The 15,826-nt window shown below is 34.3% G+C and overlaps 3 protein-coding genes across 3 annotated transcripts in view; 2 read left to right on the forward strand and 1 right to left on the reverse strand.

Annotated features, from left to right (window-relative positions):
- The window catches only part of LOC135957372 (tRNA dimethylallyltransferase), a 274,347-nt gene that overhangs the window by 215,031 nt on the left and 43,490 nt on the right, over window positions 1–15,826 (reverse strand). The gene's annotated exons all lie outside the window — the stretch shown is intronic.
- Window positions 6,039–6,919, forward strand: LOC135958114 (uncharacterized). Its single transcript, XM_065508977.1, has one exon. The coding sequence runs from the start codon at window positions 6,197–6,199 to the stop codon at window positions 6,779–6,781; it is 585 nt and encodes a 194-aa protein (XP_065365049.1). The 5' UTR covers window positions 6,039–6,196; the 3' UTR covers window positions 6,782–6,919.
- On the forward strand, window positions 6,826–7,725 carry LOC135958113 (uncharacterized). The gene has a single exon (XM_065508976.1). It carries the CDS (start codon window positions 6,976–6,978, stop codon window positions 7,603–7,605), a length of 630 nt encoding a protein of 209 aa, XP_065365048.1. The 5' UTR covers window positions 6,826–6,975; the 3' UTR covers window positions 7,606–7,725.

The raw sequence follows: 15,826 nt of genomic DNA on the forward strand, positions 1-15,826 counted from the left end.
CCTAGTCCACAGTTAATAGATAAAGAATTTATTTTATTTGTATTATTTTGTTGTTCTAGAATGGCCTGCATATACTTGTTGTAGTTCGATTGCTCTAACGAACTTTCTAGCAGCTTATTCGGGTTACAAAATCTTTGCTGTCAATTGAAATTCAAGACAATGGGTGATTTCTTTTTCCATGACCTGACGAATCTGTCCGATAATTTGTTGGTTAAGGACTCATTATGATCGAAGCGAATGCTACTAATATCAATATTCCTAACCTTCTGTTCACAAAATAGGACCGAAGATGAAGGATTCAAGTGTGTCACTAATCAGTAGGAGCTTCCACACAATAAAACCAGTTTGCCATTTGTATAATTCAGTCTTTGTTTTAAAATTGTGTCCAAAAAGTTTTAGATGGGGTGACAAATATTTGATTTTTTTTAATGGAAATTTATATCGTTTTCTGAAATGCAAAAGGCCGTAACAAGCAAAAAATTAAAAATAGAGTTTTTAATGGATATTTGAACAGCGCATCAAGGCACACGTTTTCACAAAATTTTTAGCTTTCTATTTTTAAAAATTACGACATTATTGAAGAAAAAAATCATGTTTGTAACCCCAGCACTTTAAATTTTATTATGTTTTTTGTCTCTCCTATAAAATTGAAATAAGTGTTCATAGACACTTTTGCATTTTAGGTGACGATATGTTTTAACCAAGAAACTTCCCAAGGCGAATTAATTATAAAGTGAGAGGGATTCTACAACAAGTACAACTTTTACAAAAATCTCATTAATTTTGTCTATGTTGGCTGGGCTGTCAAAGTCTGCCTATTTGTTTTTGTTGCAATAGAATTACTCGATCACAAATTATACAGATATGAATCGACTGGTTTCAGTAATATGACAATAGAAAAGAAAGAAGAGAAAACGTCAAGATAGTTTTAGTTTGGAAAGAGGGACATGTTTCCTATTGAAAATTTAATTTTTTCTCTCGCTCTGCAAACCACAACAATTAAAAAGTGGTTGTCGATATTAATTATTTGACAGCTGTCATTTGTTGCATATCTGCAATAATCTGTGCACTCGATTTTTAACAAATAAGGTTGACTCAACGTAGCTCTTTGTACCTTAATAAAAGATATATACAGTAAAGTTAGGACGAGAGGAGTGTAAAAGTATATCGTAGATTTCTGGAAAGCAGTTTGGCTTCACACTGAGAATTTCATTTAAAAATCGATAGTAAAATTTAAATTTCCTCGGTATTAAAATGCAGTTTTGGCGTCAAGAGAAGTTTAGATCATATAAAAAATAAATGGTACCGATTAAAACATAAAAATGTGCTCACATACAGTTAAGCTCTACTTTCTCGATATTTGGATTGAATGGAAAATCTATATTTGAAAATATATTAATAATATGAAAGTATATGCTCTTTACTTAACCATGATTGTCTATAATTAAGTCACTTAACATGTCTGTCTTTCCGTCCGTCCATCTAACTATGTGTATGTAGTATATGCCAATATCTTTTAAATCATAGTAGGTATAGTTTATTATGTCTTGTTTAGTTTGTATCGAATTTGATTTATATTTGACATCAACATTTTTGAGTGTATATAATACATACACTCATATGTGAGTGCGTAAAAATGTGTATCTTTTCTTTTTTGTATAGTTTTGACAGTTATTATGACATTTACAAGTTGTCACTAATAGAAGTTGCTGTGAAACATTTTTCGTATTTCAAATGTTCGTTCATTCGTTTTCTTGGTACCAATTTATAGTTTATTAAGTAAAATTGTTTTGTGTTAGGTGAGTGATATGGCTAGTTAGGTTTGATTTTAGTTTTTTTTTTCACTTTATGTTATTTTAGTAATAATTTTGTTTCTTCTTTGGTTTCTTGTTGAACGATGTCGTAACGAAAATGTTGGTTAAAATAAATACTAAGTAAGAAAATACCTGTCGCTTATTAAATTAAACATTACACGTGACAATATGTTATTAATAAATACATACATAGTTGTAGTAATAACCATACTAGGTAAACTAAAGGAGGGACAAATATTGTAGACATTTTTTAAATACATAATATAATTATAAATTAATTAACAGAAAAGATGTTGAAGATAATAAGGTAAATACGAAAAAGCCTTAGGCCTTTTCCAATGTCAGAATATGAGAAAAAACCATATTCAGGCCGCTTCCATTAGTTCAGTAAAATGTCAAGAAGTTCCTTGTCTATATCAACTGTTTGTATCGACTAAGTTTATTTGAGACCATCAGTGCAAAAGTGGTGTAACCCATAATTTTTGTTGGTTGATGTTCTGGTGTTACATACATTCCTTGCATTACCAACTACATAAAGTGGAGCTGAAAAAAACGTTTTTGCACAGAGCCCTAAGTAAATAGTTTGGGGTTACACCGCTTTTGCGTTGATATTCTCATTTAATATTAAGCCATTTTACGAATATGCTGAATACCGATTCAGTTTTAAGAAAAACTTGAATCTGAACCCTGCAAATAAAATCAACTCTGCCTGAAATTGAATTAAAAACTAAAGAAAATTCCAATAAATAATTCAACAACTTCTGGAAGGAGAATGGAATAATTTCAAAACAAGAGAAGAAACACGAATTCAACAACATGAAGATACAGATACAAATTTCTTCTCAGATTATTCTTATCAAACTTTTACAAATCATACAGCTTTGTGCAACATGTCTTGCCACCTACTTTACACCCGTTGATCAGTGTATTTATGGATTTTTTGCCTTCGGTATTGGCTGCACTTACGCTCTGTTACAACTTATGATATCACAAAATCCCGAAAACAATCCTAACAATTCGCAAGAAAACCCAGAAGTTCTGCAAACCAATATTATACTCTCCGTTATCGAATCTATCCACGATTATGTTCCCCTCGGATTTATCAATATGGAACTACATCGTCTATCATCACAATATCCTCTTCTGAGTTTTGTATTTTGTATCCCTTTTGGCTTGGACATTTTATCGCGTCTGTTCGCTGACGGCCACACCCATATCGTTGACGAGAATGTGTTGTTAAGCTTGAAAAAATTCAATATAATCATTCATTCCATATCGATTGGTTCTCTGGCGAAGCGTGAATTGAATATTTGGTTTATGTGCGTTTGGCTGGCCACAGTGATTGTTAGTGCTGGAATATTTTCCGAAGCCTCCTCTTATTTATATGTGGCAAAGTATGTAAAATTAATTGGTTACATTTTGTTGTATGTTTTTGCACTAATTGGTATTTACGATGATGATTTTTTGAGTCGTTTGGAATGGTTTTATAATCCCACAATGGATTATCAATAAAAATATTAAATTTATTTTTTATATACATAAATCTATTAAATAAATACAAATATTGCTAAATGCAGATGTGGTAACTTGTAGAGGAAGACGGATTTTATTTGAAATTTTGGAGTTTTATTTACAACATCTGTGAATGTTAACAGTATGAGGTAAAATATGCTTTAAATCTGTTCTAAATAAACATTTAGAAAAGTACGAAACTGAAACAACTTTTTTAAATTCGTTCATATAGACTAGAATGACAAGTGAACCAGTTAATTTTGAATAGAATGACAAATGAACCCGTTCTTTTATAATAGAATGACAAATGAACTCGTTCATTCAGAATGGAATGACAAATGAACTCGTTATTTTGGAATAGAATAATAAATGAACCCGTTCATTTAGAATAGAATGACAAATGAACCCGTTCTATTGGAATAGAATAACAAATGAACTCTTTCATTTAGAATATAATGACAAATCAACTGGTTCATTTAGAATAGCGAGACAAATGAGCCAGTCCATTTAGAATAGAAAGACAAATGTTCATTTAGAATAGAATGACAAATGAACCCGTCCATTAGCCCCTGTCTATACTTGACAAATATTTATCATAACAGTTAATGACGTTTGTTATCAAGACAAAGTTGTCTGAGCAAAAGCACTAACAATTTTGTCATAACGATGCAATAATACTAATAAATGCAGACTATACCCGATAATTTTTATACCCTTCACCTTCGTGAGAAGGGTTTGTCATTCCGTTTGTAATTTCTACATTTTTCATTTCCGACCCTATAAAGTATATATATTCTGGATCCTTATAGATAGCGGAGTCGATTAAGCCATGTCCGTCTGTCTGTCTGTCTGTCTGTCTGTTGAAAGCAATTTTCTGAAGACCCCAGATATCTTCGGGATCCAAATCTTCAATAATTCTGTCAGACATGCTTTCGAGAATGTTCATTTCGAATAGAATGATACTCGTATTAGAACCATTTGTGCCACAAAGCTCTTGATACTCTACAGTCATCTCTGTCCATTCTGGCTTCGCTTTGGCTGAGTGAGTGGCTCATCCTCTATTTCATTGTCCTCTATATTACATGGCCTGGTACTCAATACCGTCCTACTTCGTAGTGATCCCTCAACTCAGGCATCTCTTTCAGTCATGTACCAACTAAAATTTGATATTCCATAGCTTTTAAATATAAAGTCACCTTATTTCCGACTACAAGATCTAAAGTCTTCAAATCCGCCTTAAGTTCTGCTTGAAAAACACTACATTTACTGGAAGTAGACAGCAGAATCGAAACCCAGCGCCGTCTTATATCCGTTAGTACTGTATAACGATCGTGCAGTCTCTCGAACTCACAGAGGGGCAGAATCAAAATGTTTTGAAAATAGCAAGTGCAATATTTTTGAATCTAATTAAGATATTGACTTGAATTTTTTTTAAGACCAAATATTAACTTATCTAAACAAAAAAAAATAAGTTAGGAATAAATGTGGATCAAATTGTCCTTATAAAAAAAATTGTCGAAAGGTCAAAACGAATCCCGCAAATATCTAAAAATTGGAGAAAATCCCAAACATTTTATTTTTTCAATTTCCTTCGAGGCTGGGAAAATACTTTGGGGATATAAAGGGAACACACCAAGGTTTCCAAAGCTGCTTTCGGTTTTCTAATCCCAGCATTAGGATTTTAGAACATGTGGAACAAACTTGAAATTTTGATATAAAAAAAGGGTCAAATTACGAAGGTCTTACGGGCGACATATTAAATGTTCTTCGTAAAGATACCTTAGAGAAACACATAAAATAGTTATATGTACTTAAAGAATTTTTTTTTTAATAAAAAAGAGTTAAGTCACCTTTTCGTCCAAAAAAACAGCAAAAATCTACTATTTTTGAATTTTTAAAATGAAAATAGTTTATTTTTGGATCCATAATTAATATTTTTCTGAAATCTTTTGTATATTATTTGTAAATTAACTAACAAAAAAAAAATCGAGTCGTTGGGTCCAAAAAAAGCGAACCTAGTTATGGCAAAATTTTAAAATTTCAGTATTGAAATGCCTATAGGAGATAGTATGTTGTTTCGAGCGCTTTCGAAAAATATAAAAATCTTTGAAATCGGAGGTACCCTACTTTAAGCCCCCATAGCGTCGCCCTTAGAGCATTTGTAGGGCCTACTTTAATAACTTAAACTTGAACTTGTCTATGCTCACGTCAAATTTTATCCCGATCGGACCCGCCGTTTAGAAATGCCAGATTTACATATTTCCAAAAAATGTTGATTCAGCCCTACTGTAGAACTCTTCAAGACATCTTCTGGGATTTCCTCTAAGAGACCGTCCTATTCTGAATCCCAAAAGTTTATGTACGAAAATATATGTCCTTATAGATCCTCGTATGCCCTTTTTATTGATCTAATCAGTGCTGACTAATACAGTCTATGTAAGATTCTTGTTGCTATTCCAACTACATAGACCTCAGTGGATAGTAGTTGTAGAACGATATGCATGGCCCTGTTAGCTGATTCTTAAGGTGCCGGCAGTGTTACATCTCTGAGCTTTAATCAGTGTATTCCTATGATACTCAGTTCTAATCCCCTCCCTTACAGTTCATCCATATGATAGATTTGGTCACACTACTAACAATTTGCTTAATCTTATATGGAAATACCATTAAAAGTAAACCCTCAATAGTAAAATTACTTTAAACTACTGGAGTTTGGGATTTTGACAAAATAATAAAAAATAAATTAAAAATGTTTTTTTTAACTAGTTCAAAAATATTTCAAAACGAAACAAAACAAAATTCTCAGTAAACATCAAACAAAAATTCCAAGAAATTTGTCGCGAAATAAATATTCTAACTAATTTATCAAAATGATTTGGCTTTTAAAGAGATTGCCTTTTTATTCTCTGGCTCTAATGGCCAGTTATGCTGCCTACAATATGCCTCCGGAAACCAATCCTTATGCCTTTACAGCCTGTGCCGTTGCCATTATCTATGGTGTGTTCGGTTTGGTGGGTGGTCAAGAAGTGGCGGATGGTATAGTGAAGGGTGTGGTCGATGATCTTCTAGATTTTGTACCGCTGGCAATGGTAAACATCGAGATATTTCAAATAATGGGCAAACCATATGCATTTGTTCATGCCTTGTTCGTTATACCCTTGATACTGGACCTAATTGCCAAACTATTTGGAGAAGAAAGCGATGATGCAGCTACGCAAACCCTAAAGCATGTCAGCAATTTGGCAAATGTTGTTTCCTTGCTGCATCTCTCCTATATGGAAGACAATTATATGTTTGGTTATGTGGCGCTGTCATATCTGTCAGCACATATGGGCATGGTCATTGGAGGAAGATGTCATGGTTATGTTGTTGATCTCAACTATGTTATGAGTTATGTTTTATTCTATTTTACCTCAACATTAGCGGTGACAGTGCCAAATGCACCAAAGGCTTAAAATAACAAGTAAATTGGAATTAATTTAAATTGTCAACTAAATAGTCATTGAGTTAAATTTCCAAAAAAATTATTAAAATTAAAAGAAAAAGTTTGAAGTCAAAATTAAAAATAATCAATAAAAAATTAATCAATATTTATTTGTTTGGCAAAATTATTCAAAATTCTGGGTTTTCTCTTCAATCAACTGCAAATATGCTGAACACTATTTTGGATACCGTTTTCAATGGCCTGCTAATTGGTACCTCTGGATACGCCATGTTTGCTCTTAATCCTTTAGAGCATCCCTTTGCGTTCACCGCCTCTGCTGTAGGATTATGTCATGGTTGTGCTGGTATCTATACCCGTTTCTTGGATAGTTCCTGTGGAGCTGAAGGCTCCGAAGGAAAGTGTATGAATCGTGCTAAAAAATTAACAACCAGTTGCATGGAAATCATAACAGTCCCCTTGATCAACATTGATTTCTATAGAAGTTCTCAGCAGAGCAATGCTTTGTCTTTGGGTCATGGTTTATTTATTATACCACTGGCCTTTGATTTAACTTTTAAATTTTTTGCTTCTGAAGGGGATGAGGGTGAAACTGTGGCAGTTTTAAAGGATCTAACTGTTTTGGGGAATATTGTGTCTTTATTGTTCTTTGCGGTAAATGAAAATAATCTTCCGGCCGGCATTATGGCCTTATCGGCATTTTTTTCCTACTATGGTTCGGTGCTGATGGAAAGTGTGCTGAGTGGGACAGGAGAGAATTCAAGTTTGGCAGGTTATGCCCTGTTCTTTGGTATAATGCCTTTGGCATTAGGGGCTGGTGGTGAGGTAGCTACTTGAGCAAATGTGGAAACTTTTATTTTGTAAAACTATATTTCATAAAAGAATAATTGCAATAATGAATACATATGTATGTAAAGATTTGGTTTCTAAATTTAATTGCAACTAATTCATTTAGAGTATTTAGATAAAAAAGTTCATAACGGTACCTTAATATAGAAAGGCCCTAACTCATGTTTTTTTTAAGTCGAGATTTTTTACTAAATATGACTAAATCGAAATAAACGAAAATCGAAAATCTGTATGGGGGCTACGTGAAATCATGGACCGATATTGCCCATTTTCGATACCAAACAAACCTTATATTCAGAGAGTATTTCGATGGCTTAATATAAAAAGGCCCTAACTCGTGTTTTTTTAAGTCGAGAATTTTTTGACTAATTATGATTTATCGAAATAAACGAAAATCTGGACTTACAAAAAAAACACTAGTTAGGGCCTTTTTATATTAAACCATCGATTTGTGGAACATTTTGTTTGGGTCGTATTTTCAACAAACGGACGAACATAGCTAGATCGTCTTAGAATCTGACAAAATCAATATAGCCCTCATCTTTATTGATGGTGTAGGCTTTGCAAGATTCTATGATCTTTTATCAGATCATACCACTTTATATTAATAGATTGGAAGGATCTTAGACCACTAATAGTCAGGAGACGCTGAAAGTATTAATGGGCAGCCAATGAAAAATCTGAACACTTCTGTCCACGATCTCACCGATAAACCGATTACGCAGCACCGAATACGATGGGCAATCAGAAGCTTTCGTCCACACAAATCTTCTGGGTCAGATGCCTTTGTACCAGCAGAATATCAGCACATTTCTGTGGTACTCGTACTAATCATTGTATCATTTCTAAGCCTATAACATGGCCCATCAAGTTGCATACCTGTATTTTAATTCTGTTATCTTGTCATTTGTTGCAAAACTCCTTCAGGAGAATAGAATATAATTTGGGAGTAGCTAATATTATTTTAGAATTGCAGCAACTGCTCTGAATATTAATACTCTACTCATGGCCATGGATTAATCTGGAATCAGCACTCAATTTATTTTAGTTTAGACAAAGTAGCATCGAACGTATCATGGAGATTATGGTAACAGAGACCGAAGGACGACCACTAGCTACCACCTGACTTGAGCATGGAATCACGGGAAAAATGGGCATGCTCAAATTAATGTAAGCTATTATTTGGATATAGCTGTGATATATGCAATACCCGAATACGAATGTCATCCAAATTTTTACCGTCGGCTGTAAATCACTGAGATAATTCGGATGTGGTATTTGCTCAAACCAGGGGCCGAATTACCGCACTCGCGATCGAATGAACTATCGTATCGAAAAATGATTTCGATATCGTAATTATAAGAAAAGACTCCTTATAATGACGTCTGAAGAAGTTGTCATGACAAAGACGAGGAGGAATCGGACTACGACAATAGTCCGGACTACGACAATAGGTAGTCCTTTCATGCACGGTTTTGCTGATGTATTGAGGGTGGATATTGGGAAGATGGATTCGTTTGTTTGTACGTCGGGTGAAGGAACTTTTGAGGAGCTGAACATCATAATTTAAGGTATCACAAAGGGATCAATTCATGGAATTCATGGGACTCCGGTTTTCTTAAACAATGTTCAATTTGTCAATGTATCTAGGGATCTAATGGTCTCTTTACTATCACTAAAGATTAGGATATCTCAGCCTGATATATCTTGATACTTAACATGTTCGACTGTTCTTATAGCCATTAGATTAGGTCAGGTTATAAGGGCAGCCGGCAGCATTGAGTACAGTTGACACATGGGTTATCACGCCATTGACCTCTTGATACATACGCTCGTAGGTTACACTTTTCTGTTACTGCCTAGACTTTGGCGACTTAAGATTGATCATTCCCATGATTTAGGAATGATCCTCATTAATGATCCTTTATTAATTTTAATTGTTGGTTGCATAAGATAGATGGTAAGTCCTGAACTTGGAAATATTATGTAATTTTAGCTTACGGCATCACAACGTAACCTAAAGCATGTAAGCTTTGCTTCAGTCGAATGCAAATTTATCTTTAAAACATTGAAAATTTTTTGGTTATTTCGGATGTTGAACATTTCTTGCAGAACATAATAAGAAGAGTTCTTAAATATGAATCGTTGAAAGGGCAGTTACCATAGAATAAACACATAAAACGGAAGGTGAGAGAAATTACAATTAAAAAATTTCTCTCTTGTCACACTCATCTATGGCAGTTACTTTTTACCAAAGTAGTGAAGGGACAGTTATTTTTGTATCTATACAAAAAGGGGGATAGAGTGGGCGAAGGTGTATACATTCCTGAATTTGGGAAAAGAATGTGCTTTAGATTCCCAAATGGATGCAGTATCCTTCAGGCAGAGGTATCAGGAGAGCGGCCAACTGGCTCAGATATTAGAGGATATCTGGTAGAGATATTCGTATATATACTGAGTGTAAAGCCGCAATCAGATACCCGATAGGTGTTTATACAACATCGAATATAGTCCAGAAACGCCGGGCATTTTGAAATGAAATGGCGGGACATTCAACAGATGTACTCACTTGGGTACGTGGACATAGGGATAAAGAAGGCAGTATATTTCTATAGCCTCGATGGCGAATATGAAATAGACCTCCTTTGTGGTATTCCGTTGTAGACTTCCAAGCTACAGATAAATAATGCTTATTACGAACTTGCCCAAACAAGATGGGGTAATGAATCCACCTGTGCTATTACGAGGATGATATGGTCAGCGTTGGACTGTAAACGCACGTCGTATCTACTTTGCTTACAACGAATACGTCTTAGCAATATGGTGGCGATGATCACCGGGCATTGCACTTTCGGTACCCATGCTGAAAGCACAGCCTTTATTAGGGAAAGCAGGTGGTTGATAAGACTGATAAATTGATAAACATGCAAATTGCTGCTCAACTAACCCATGATGTTCTGCGTTAGTTGAATACTTAAATTCTTATCTCATCCTACAACTCCAATTTCTACCTATATTTTTCTCTTGCCAACTTCACTCTTACTTAATCTATAGATTTCACTCTTCTTTTACTTCTCTTTCCCTTTTCTTTTTGTTTCTATTTTCTTCTTTTTAGATACCAAAAAGGAAACGATCAATGGACCCAAGTTAGCTATACGAGACAAAGGTTTTGGACGGCTGCCTGATTACCTAACCTAACTATGTAAATTGTTCTAAAAATAGTTCTCAAACATAATATTCAACAAAAAAACCAGTTATAACCCAAACATTATATTTTTTCTTCCAAATTTCAGTTGAAGGACCTGAAAGGTCAACAATCTGCTGTAGTTTTAACTAAAAAAAATAAGATGATTTTTAAAATAAATGATAATTTCACAGTGACAGCTTTATATGTATGTATTATCATTGTTTTTGTATGACTCCATACAGAGGATCAACAGCAAATCCATTTGTGAAAACATTATCATTAGCAGAAATGATCCACGAATCATGTTAAAATATTAAATTTTATGAGCTTTAAATGATCATCATCCCGAAAAATCACCAAAAAAAAGAACAACGCAAAGGAATGACAACAACAACAAATGAAAAATGAATGGCATGACATCAAAACAAATCAACAATTAGTTGTGATTAGGGTTTCGCCAACAACTGCAACTTAAAATTAAAAAACAAAAATACCGAAAACTTATGGAGGATATTAAGAGAACAGCGAAATTCGTAATGTTGTACTAAGATGATCTTAATGATTTTTTTGGTTTTTGTTTTTATTTTATTCCAAAATATTTTAAACTTTCTGTTTAATTTATATTAATTGCAAAATACAGTTTTTTCAGTATTATTAAATGCATTGAGCCTCATCAGTCCTATATAATAAATACACTGCTACAATGTTGTTTTTTTTTTATGGTAATTTGTTGAGCTTTTGTACATTTTTGCATTGTTTCCATAATGATATTTCTCTTAATTTCAATCCTCCAAAATCCATTGACGCACAACTAGCGGGGAGTTGGGAGAAGTCTGATTTGTTTATTTAGTTGTTGTCGTCTGACGGGCATAATCGAGTATGGAAGCACATGATGAGAACAAAATAAAATCAGCCATCGAAAAAGGGTAAAAAAAAGCTAATTTTGGTGTGCGGTGTTGATTTTTAAGTTATTGACCGTTTTGTTTGAAAAGCCAACGAATTCTTTGAATGAAACCAAGGTTAAGCGGGAGTTTAAAAAGATAAATATACAAATATTATTTTTGTTGTATTTTTTTTTTATTGTTGTTTAAAAATTTTGAGAAATTTCATGAGTCATGCTGATCATGTTGTGAAATCACGTATTAATATTTTGCACTGCTTGTTGAGCCACTGAAACAGAAACTGCAAGCGAAACAAAAGAAGAAGAAGAAGTGATCGATGGCAGTAGTATTTTCGAAATATCATGAATTTTAATTGCATATTATAGTTTTCAAGGAATATTAAGATCCATAGACATTAAGTTCTTGAATGAATAAAGAACATTAAAAACAGCTTAATGGCGGGTTTAAGATTTTTTTGTAATTGAGAAGATATCAGAATTTTAATAGCATTGTTAAATTATATTTAATTTATTACTGAAATAATTTTAGAATTTGCGAAAATTCTATTTGAAAAAAATTATTATTTTGTAAATTTTTTTTAGAAAATCAGTGATCAAAATGTATATTTTTGATCATGAAGCACATGGAAATTGAACCAGTTCAGTTAAAAAAAAGTAAAACAAACTGGACCAGTCAATCTTTATTGGGTGTATGACTTAAAAATGCGGGATTTACAATAGATGGCGTATCTTTTGAAAGCGATTTTTGTTTTTAATAACTTATATGTCATTTTGAAGGGTACATATCTGTCATTTATTCTCACTTAGTTATTGAACACTATAGTGTAAACAAGTTTTTTTGCTTCGAAAATGTAGAATTTTGTACCAACAAACCGTCACATGCAGGTAGTTCGGCTGTACTTATCCAAAAATAGAAAATGGGTGCCATTTGAATTGAAGCCGAGTGACCTAGAAAGACGATTTTACATGTCCGAAAAGCTTGAACGCTATTAAACCAATTCATTACTTGCGATGAAAAATGGATCCATTACGATAACCCAAAGCATAAGAGAGTGTATGTGAGGGCCGGTCAACAAGACCTTCCAAAATCATTGGAAGCTGTGATTTTGCCACGGAAGACAAAGATCGCCCAGGCCAGCCAAAATAGATTGAAGACCAATAATTCGAGACATTACTCCATGAAGAATGTTTTTAAAGCTTGCAAAATCATTGCGAGATCCTCAAGCAGCAAATTCAAAACGTTTGTGAGCAGCAGGATTCATTTAAAAGCTTGGAAAATGGGTGCCATTTGAATTGAAGCCGAGTGAAATTGAAAAGCGATTTTGCATGTCCGAAAAGCTTGAACGCTATTAAAACAAATCATTACTTGCGATGAAAAATGGATCCATTACGATAACTTAAAGCGTAGGAGATAGTATTTGAAGACTTGCCAGCCAGCCGAATAGACACCAAAGCCAAATATCCATGGCGCTAAGGTAATGTTCTGTATCTGATGGGAGTAAAAGGGTTCTATCTGTTATGAGCGGCTGAAATCTGACCAGACCATCACACGAAACATCACCGAACGCAACTGATTCTTTTGAAGGGAGTATTGGCCGAAAAACGCCCAGAATAACTTGATCCAATACCCGTTAAAAAGTATCTAGAATGAAGTGGCCACCCTCATTATAGTCCAGACCGTGCCTCGTCGGATTACTATTTGTTTCGCTAGATGGAGAATGTTTTCTCTTTTGGATACGCTTCAATTTGGAACAGAGTATCCGATATTGGTTGCTTCGCTATTGGCCTCAGAAGATGAGGAATCCATATGTTGCCAGAATGATGGGAAAAGTTCATAGCAAACAATGGCCAATACTTTGAACAAATTTATATCCCGCATTTTTAAGTCATACAGCCAATAATACTATGAATAATTGAACCCGTTCATTTAGAATAACATGACAAAAGAACCCGTTCTTTTAGAATAGCAATCATTTAGAATGATTGCATTAAATGTAAACCTGTTGGTTTTAGGTTAGGTTAGGTTCCATGGGTAGCCACTCTTCAAGCAGCTCACTTGAGTCCATTCAAAACAGATCCCGTTGTGATACCCAAGGGATAAATATCTGGGTATTAATTATACATCCATTGTTTCCAGGCTAAACCAAATAGATTCTCTAATGAAAGAGTAGATTCGTCTAAGACCCATCCTTGATAGCTCATCTAAGCATGATAGGAATGGTAGTCCGAGGATACGTTCCCTCAGGTTTATCAGAGCCGGGCATTGACAGAATAGGTGGGACACCGTCTCCTCCTCTTCTTCATTATGACAGTTCCTATAGTAGTCATTGTACCGTAGGCCTGTGTTCCGTAGGCAATTATACAGTGTCCTGAAATGAAGGCAACAATTAGCCTTATTTGCTCACGACGAAATTCCATAAGTAGATTCGTCCTGTTGGCGTCATATATGGGCCAAGTAGACCTCGTTATAACACAGGAAGACTCATTGGTCCATCTGCTTTGTGCAGATTCATATAGTATCCGCTGAACATTTAACAAGGTAAATACCAGAAAAGCGGTCGATCTCCTCATCATCCATCATCGCACCCCTTTTGGCCAATTCCCACCCTGATTTCCATCGTGACCAGGGACCCATATAAGCGTTATTACTAGAATGTCTCGCTATCTCATTAAGGGATACCCGGCATTCCTCGGTTAACCTAGATGTCGTGAAGACACCTGCTATTCCCTTAACGGCAGCCTTGCTATCAGTAAATATGCATATATCACCAGATATTCGATAAAACCTCAGACAGTTGGATGCACGTATAATGGCCGTAACTTCCGCCTGAAGAGCCGTGGAAAAGTTAGGAAGCCTAAAGTAGGATTTAATCCCATAGTTCTCAATAAAGAAACCACCACCGACCCTACTGCACCTTTTTGAGCCATCAGTGTATATCCTAATGACATTGTCAGGGAAGAAGAGTCCGCGCTGCCATAAATCCCTATTCGGAATTAAAATATGGAACTGCCTATCAAAAAAAGGTTTTGCGATGCAGTAAACCTGTTGGTTTAGTATTACAAGAAATATCAACCCCTCCCTTTGGAATTACATACTCAAATTGATCTATTTTATTTACGAAATAATCAAAAAAGAAATAATTCCACTTTGAGTGGATTTCGATTCTGAGCTTATCGGACTGCCTGTTCGTATTTGTCAGTATGTGTGATTAACTCATTAAAAATACTTAAAACACAATTGTATACAACTGCAGACAGCTTCAATCAAACGTAATCGGACTGCTTAAAAAAAATAATGTAAAAAAAATATTTGCTTTATTTTTGCCATTGTTTTTATTAAATTTTGGTGTGGCCAACACTTTGGTCAATGATCTCCCTGATGTGTTAGACAGATACCAGACCCTCTTAAATAATTAATCTTGTATTGTTAAATAGGAAGACAATTATTGTTCCATAACGTACCGGGTAAAAGTAGCTTAAGCTTTTTTTGTTTTTTTGCACAAATACTGGCGTACAAATACAATTCATAAATAAATACTACTCATACTGGAATTGGTTTCAAATTGCATGATCAAGATCATTGAGGGAAACAATAATAACAACAAAAAAAACTCTCCGCGTCTGTCTACAAAATGTAAACAATGAAATGAAAATAAAACAAAATGACGCTGAAATGGGGTTGGTGAGTGACAGTGAGAGAGAGCGAAGAGTAGCCGGCGTAAAAAGAAGAGCAGACATGGATAAAAAAAAATTAGAATAAAACCAACTAACAAGAAACAACAACACTAAATCAAAATATAAACAAACAAAGCTAAAAAAAAAGAATCACTCTTCTTGAAATACAAATTCAAAAGCTCAGTTAAGCAGTCTCAATTAAACAAAAGGCAGTGAAAAGAAAACCGAAGAATGCACGCGATGCGATATGACTGAAATACGAGGGCTGTAGATAATGTTGTTTCAAAATCGAAGAGAAATAGCGATCGTTGATTTTAAAACAAGTTCATTTTAGGCATAATCTACAGATAATAGAAATCAAAGGCTTGGTAATGTGTTGCTATTACTCAATAATTTACTTTTCAATGAATGAAGGCAACCAATTATGTAGATCAAATCAGTGGAAT

This window comes from Calliphora vicina, chromosome 4 (assembly GCF_958450345.1).
Source record: "Calliphora vicina chromosome 4, idCalVici1.1, whole genome shotgun sequence".
NCBI classification, from domain to species: domain Eukaryota; kingdom Metazoa; phylum Arthropoda; class Insecta; order Diptera; family Calliphoridae; genus Calliphora; species Calliphora vicina.

Bases quoted from the DNA above. Each gene is read 5' to 3' on its own strand.
- LOC135958113 (XM_065508976.1), top strand. From the start codon at position 6,976: ATGCTGAACACTATTTTGGATACCGTTTTCAATGGCCTGCTAATTGGT.
- LOC135958114 (XM_065508977.1), top strand. From the start codon at position 6,197: ATGATTTGGCTTTTAAAGAGATTGCCTTTTTATTCTCTGGCTCTAATG.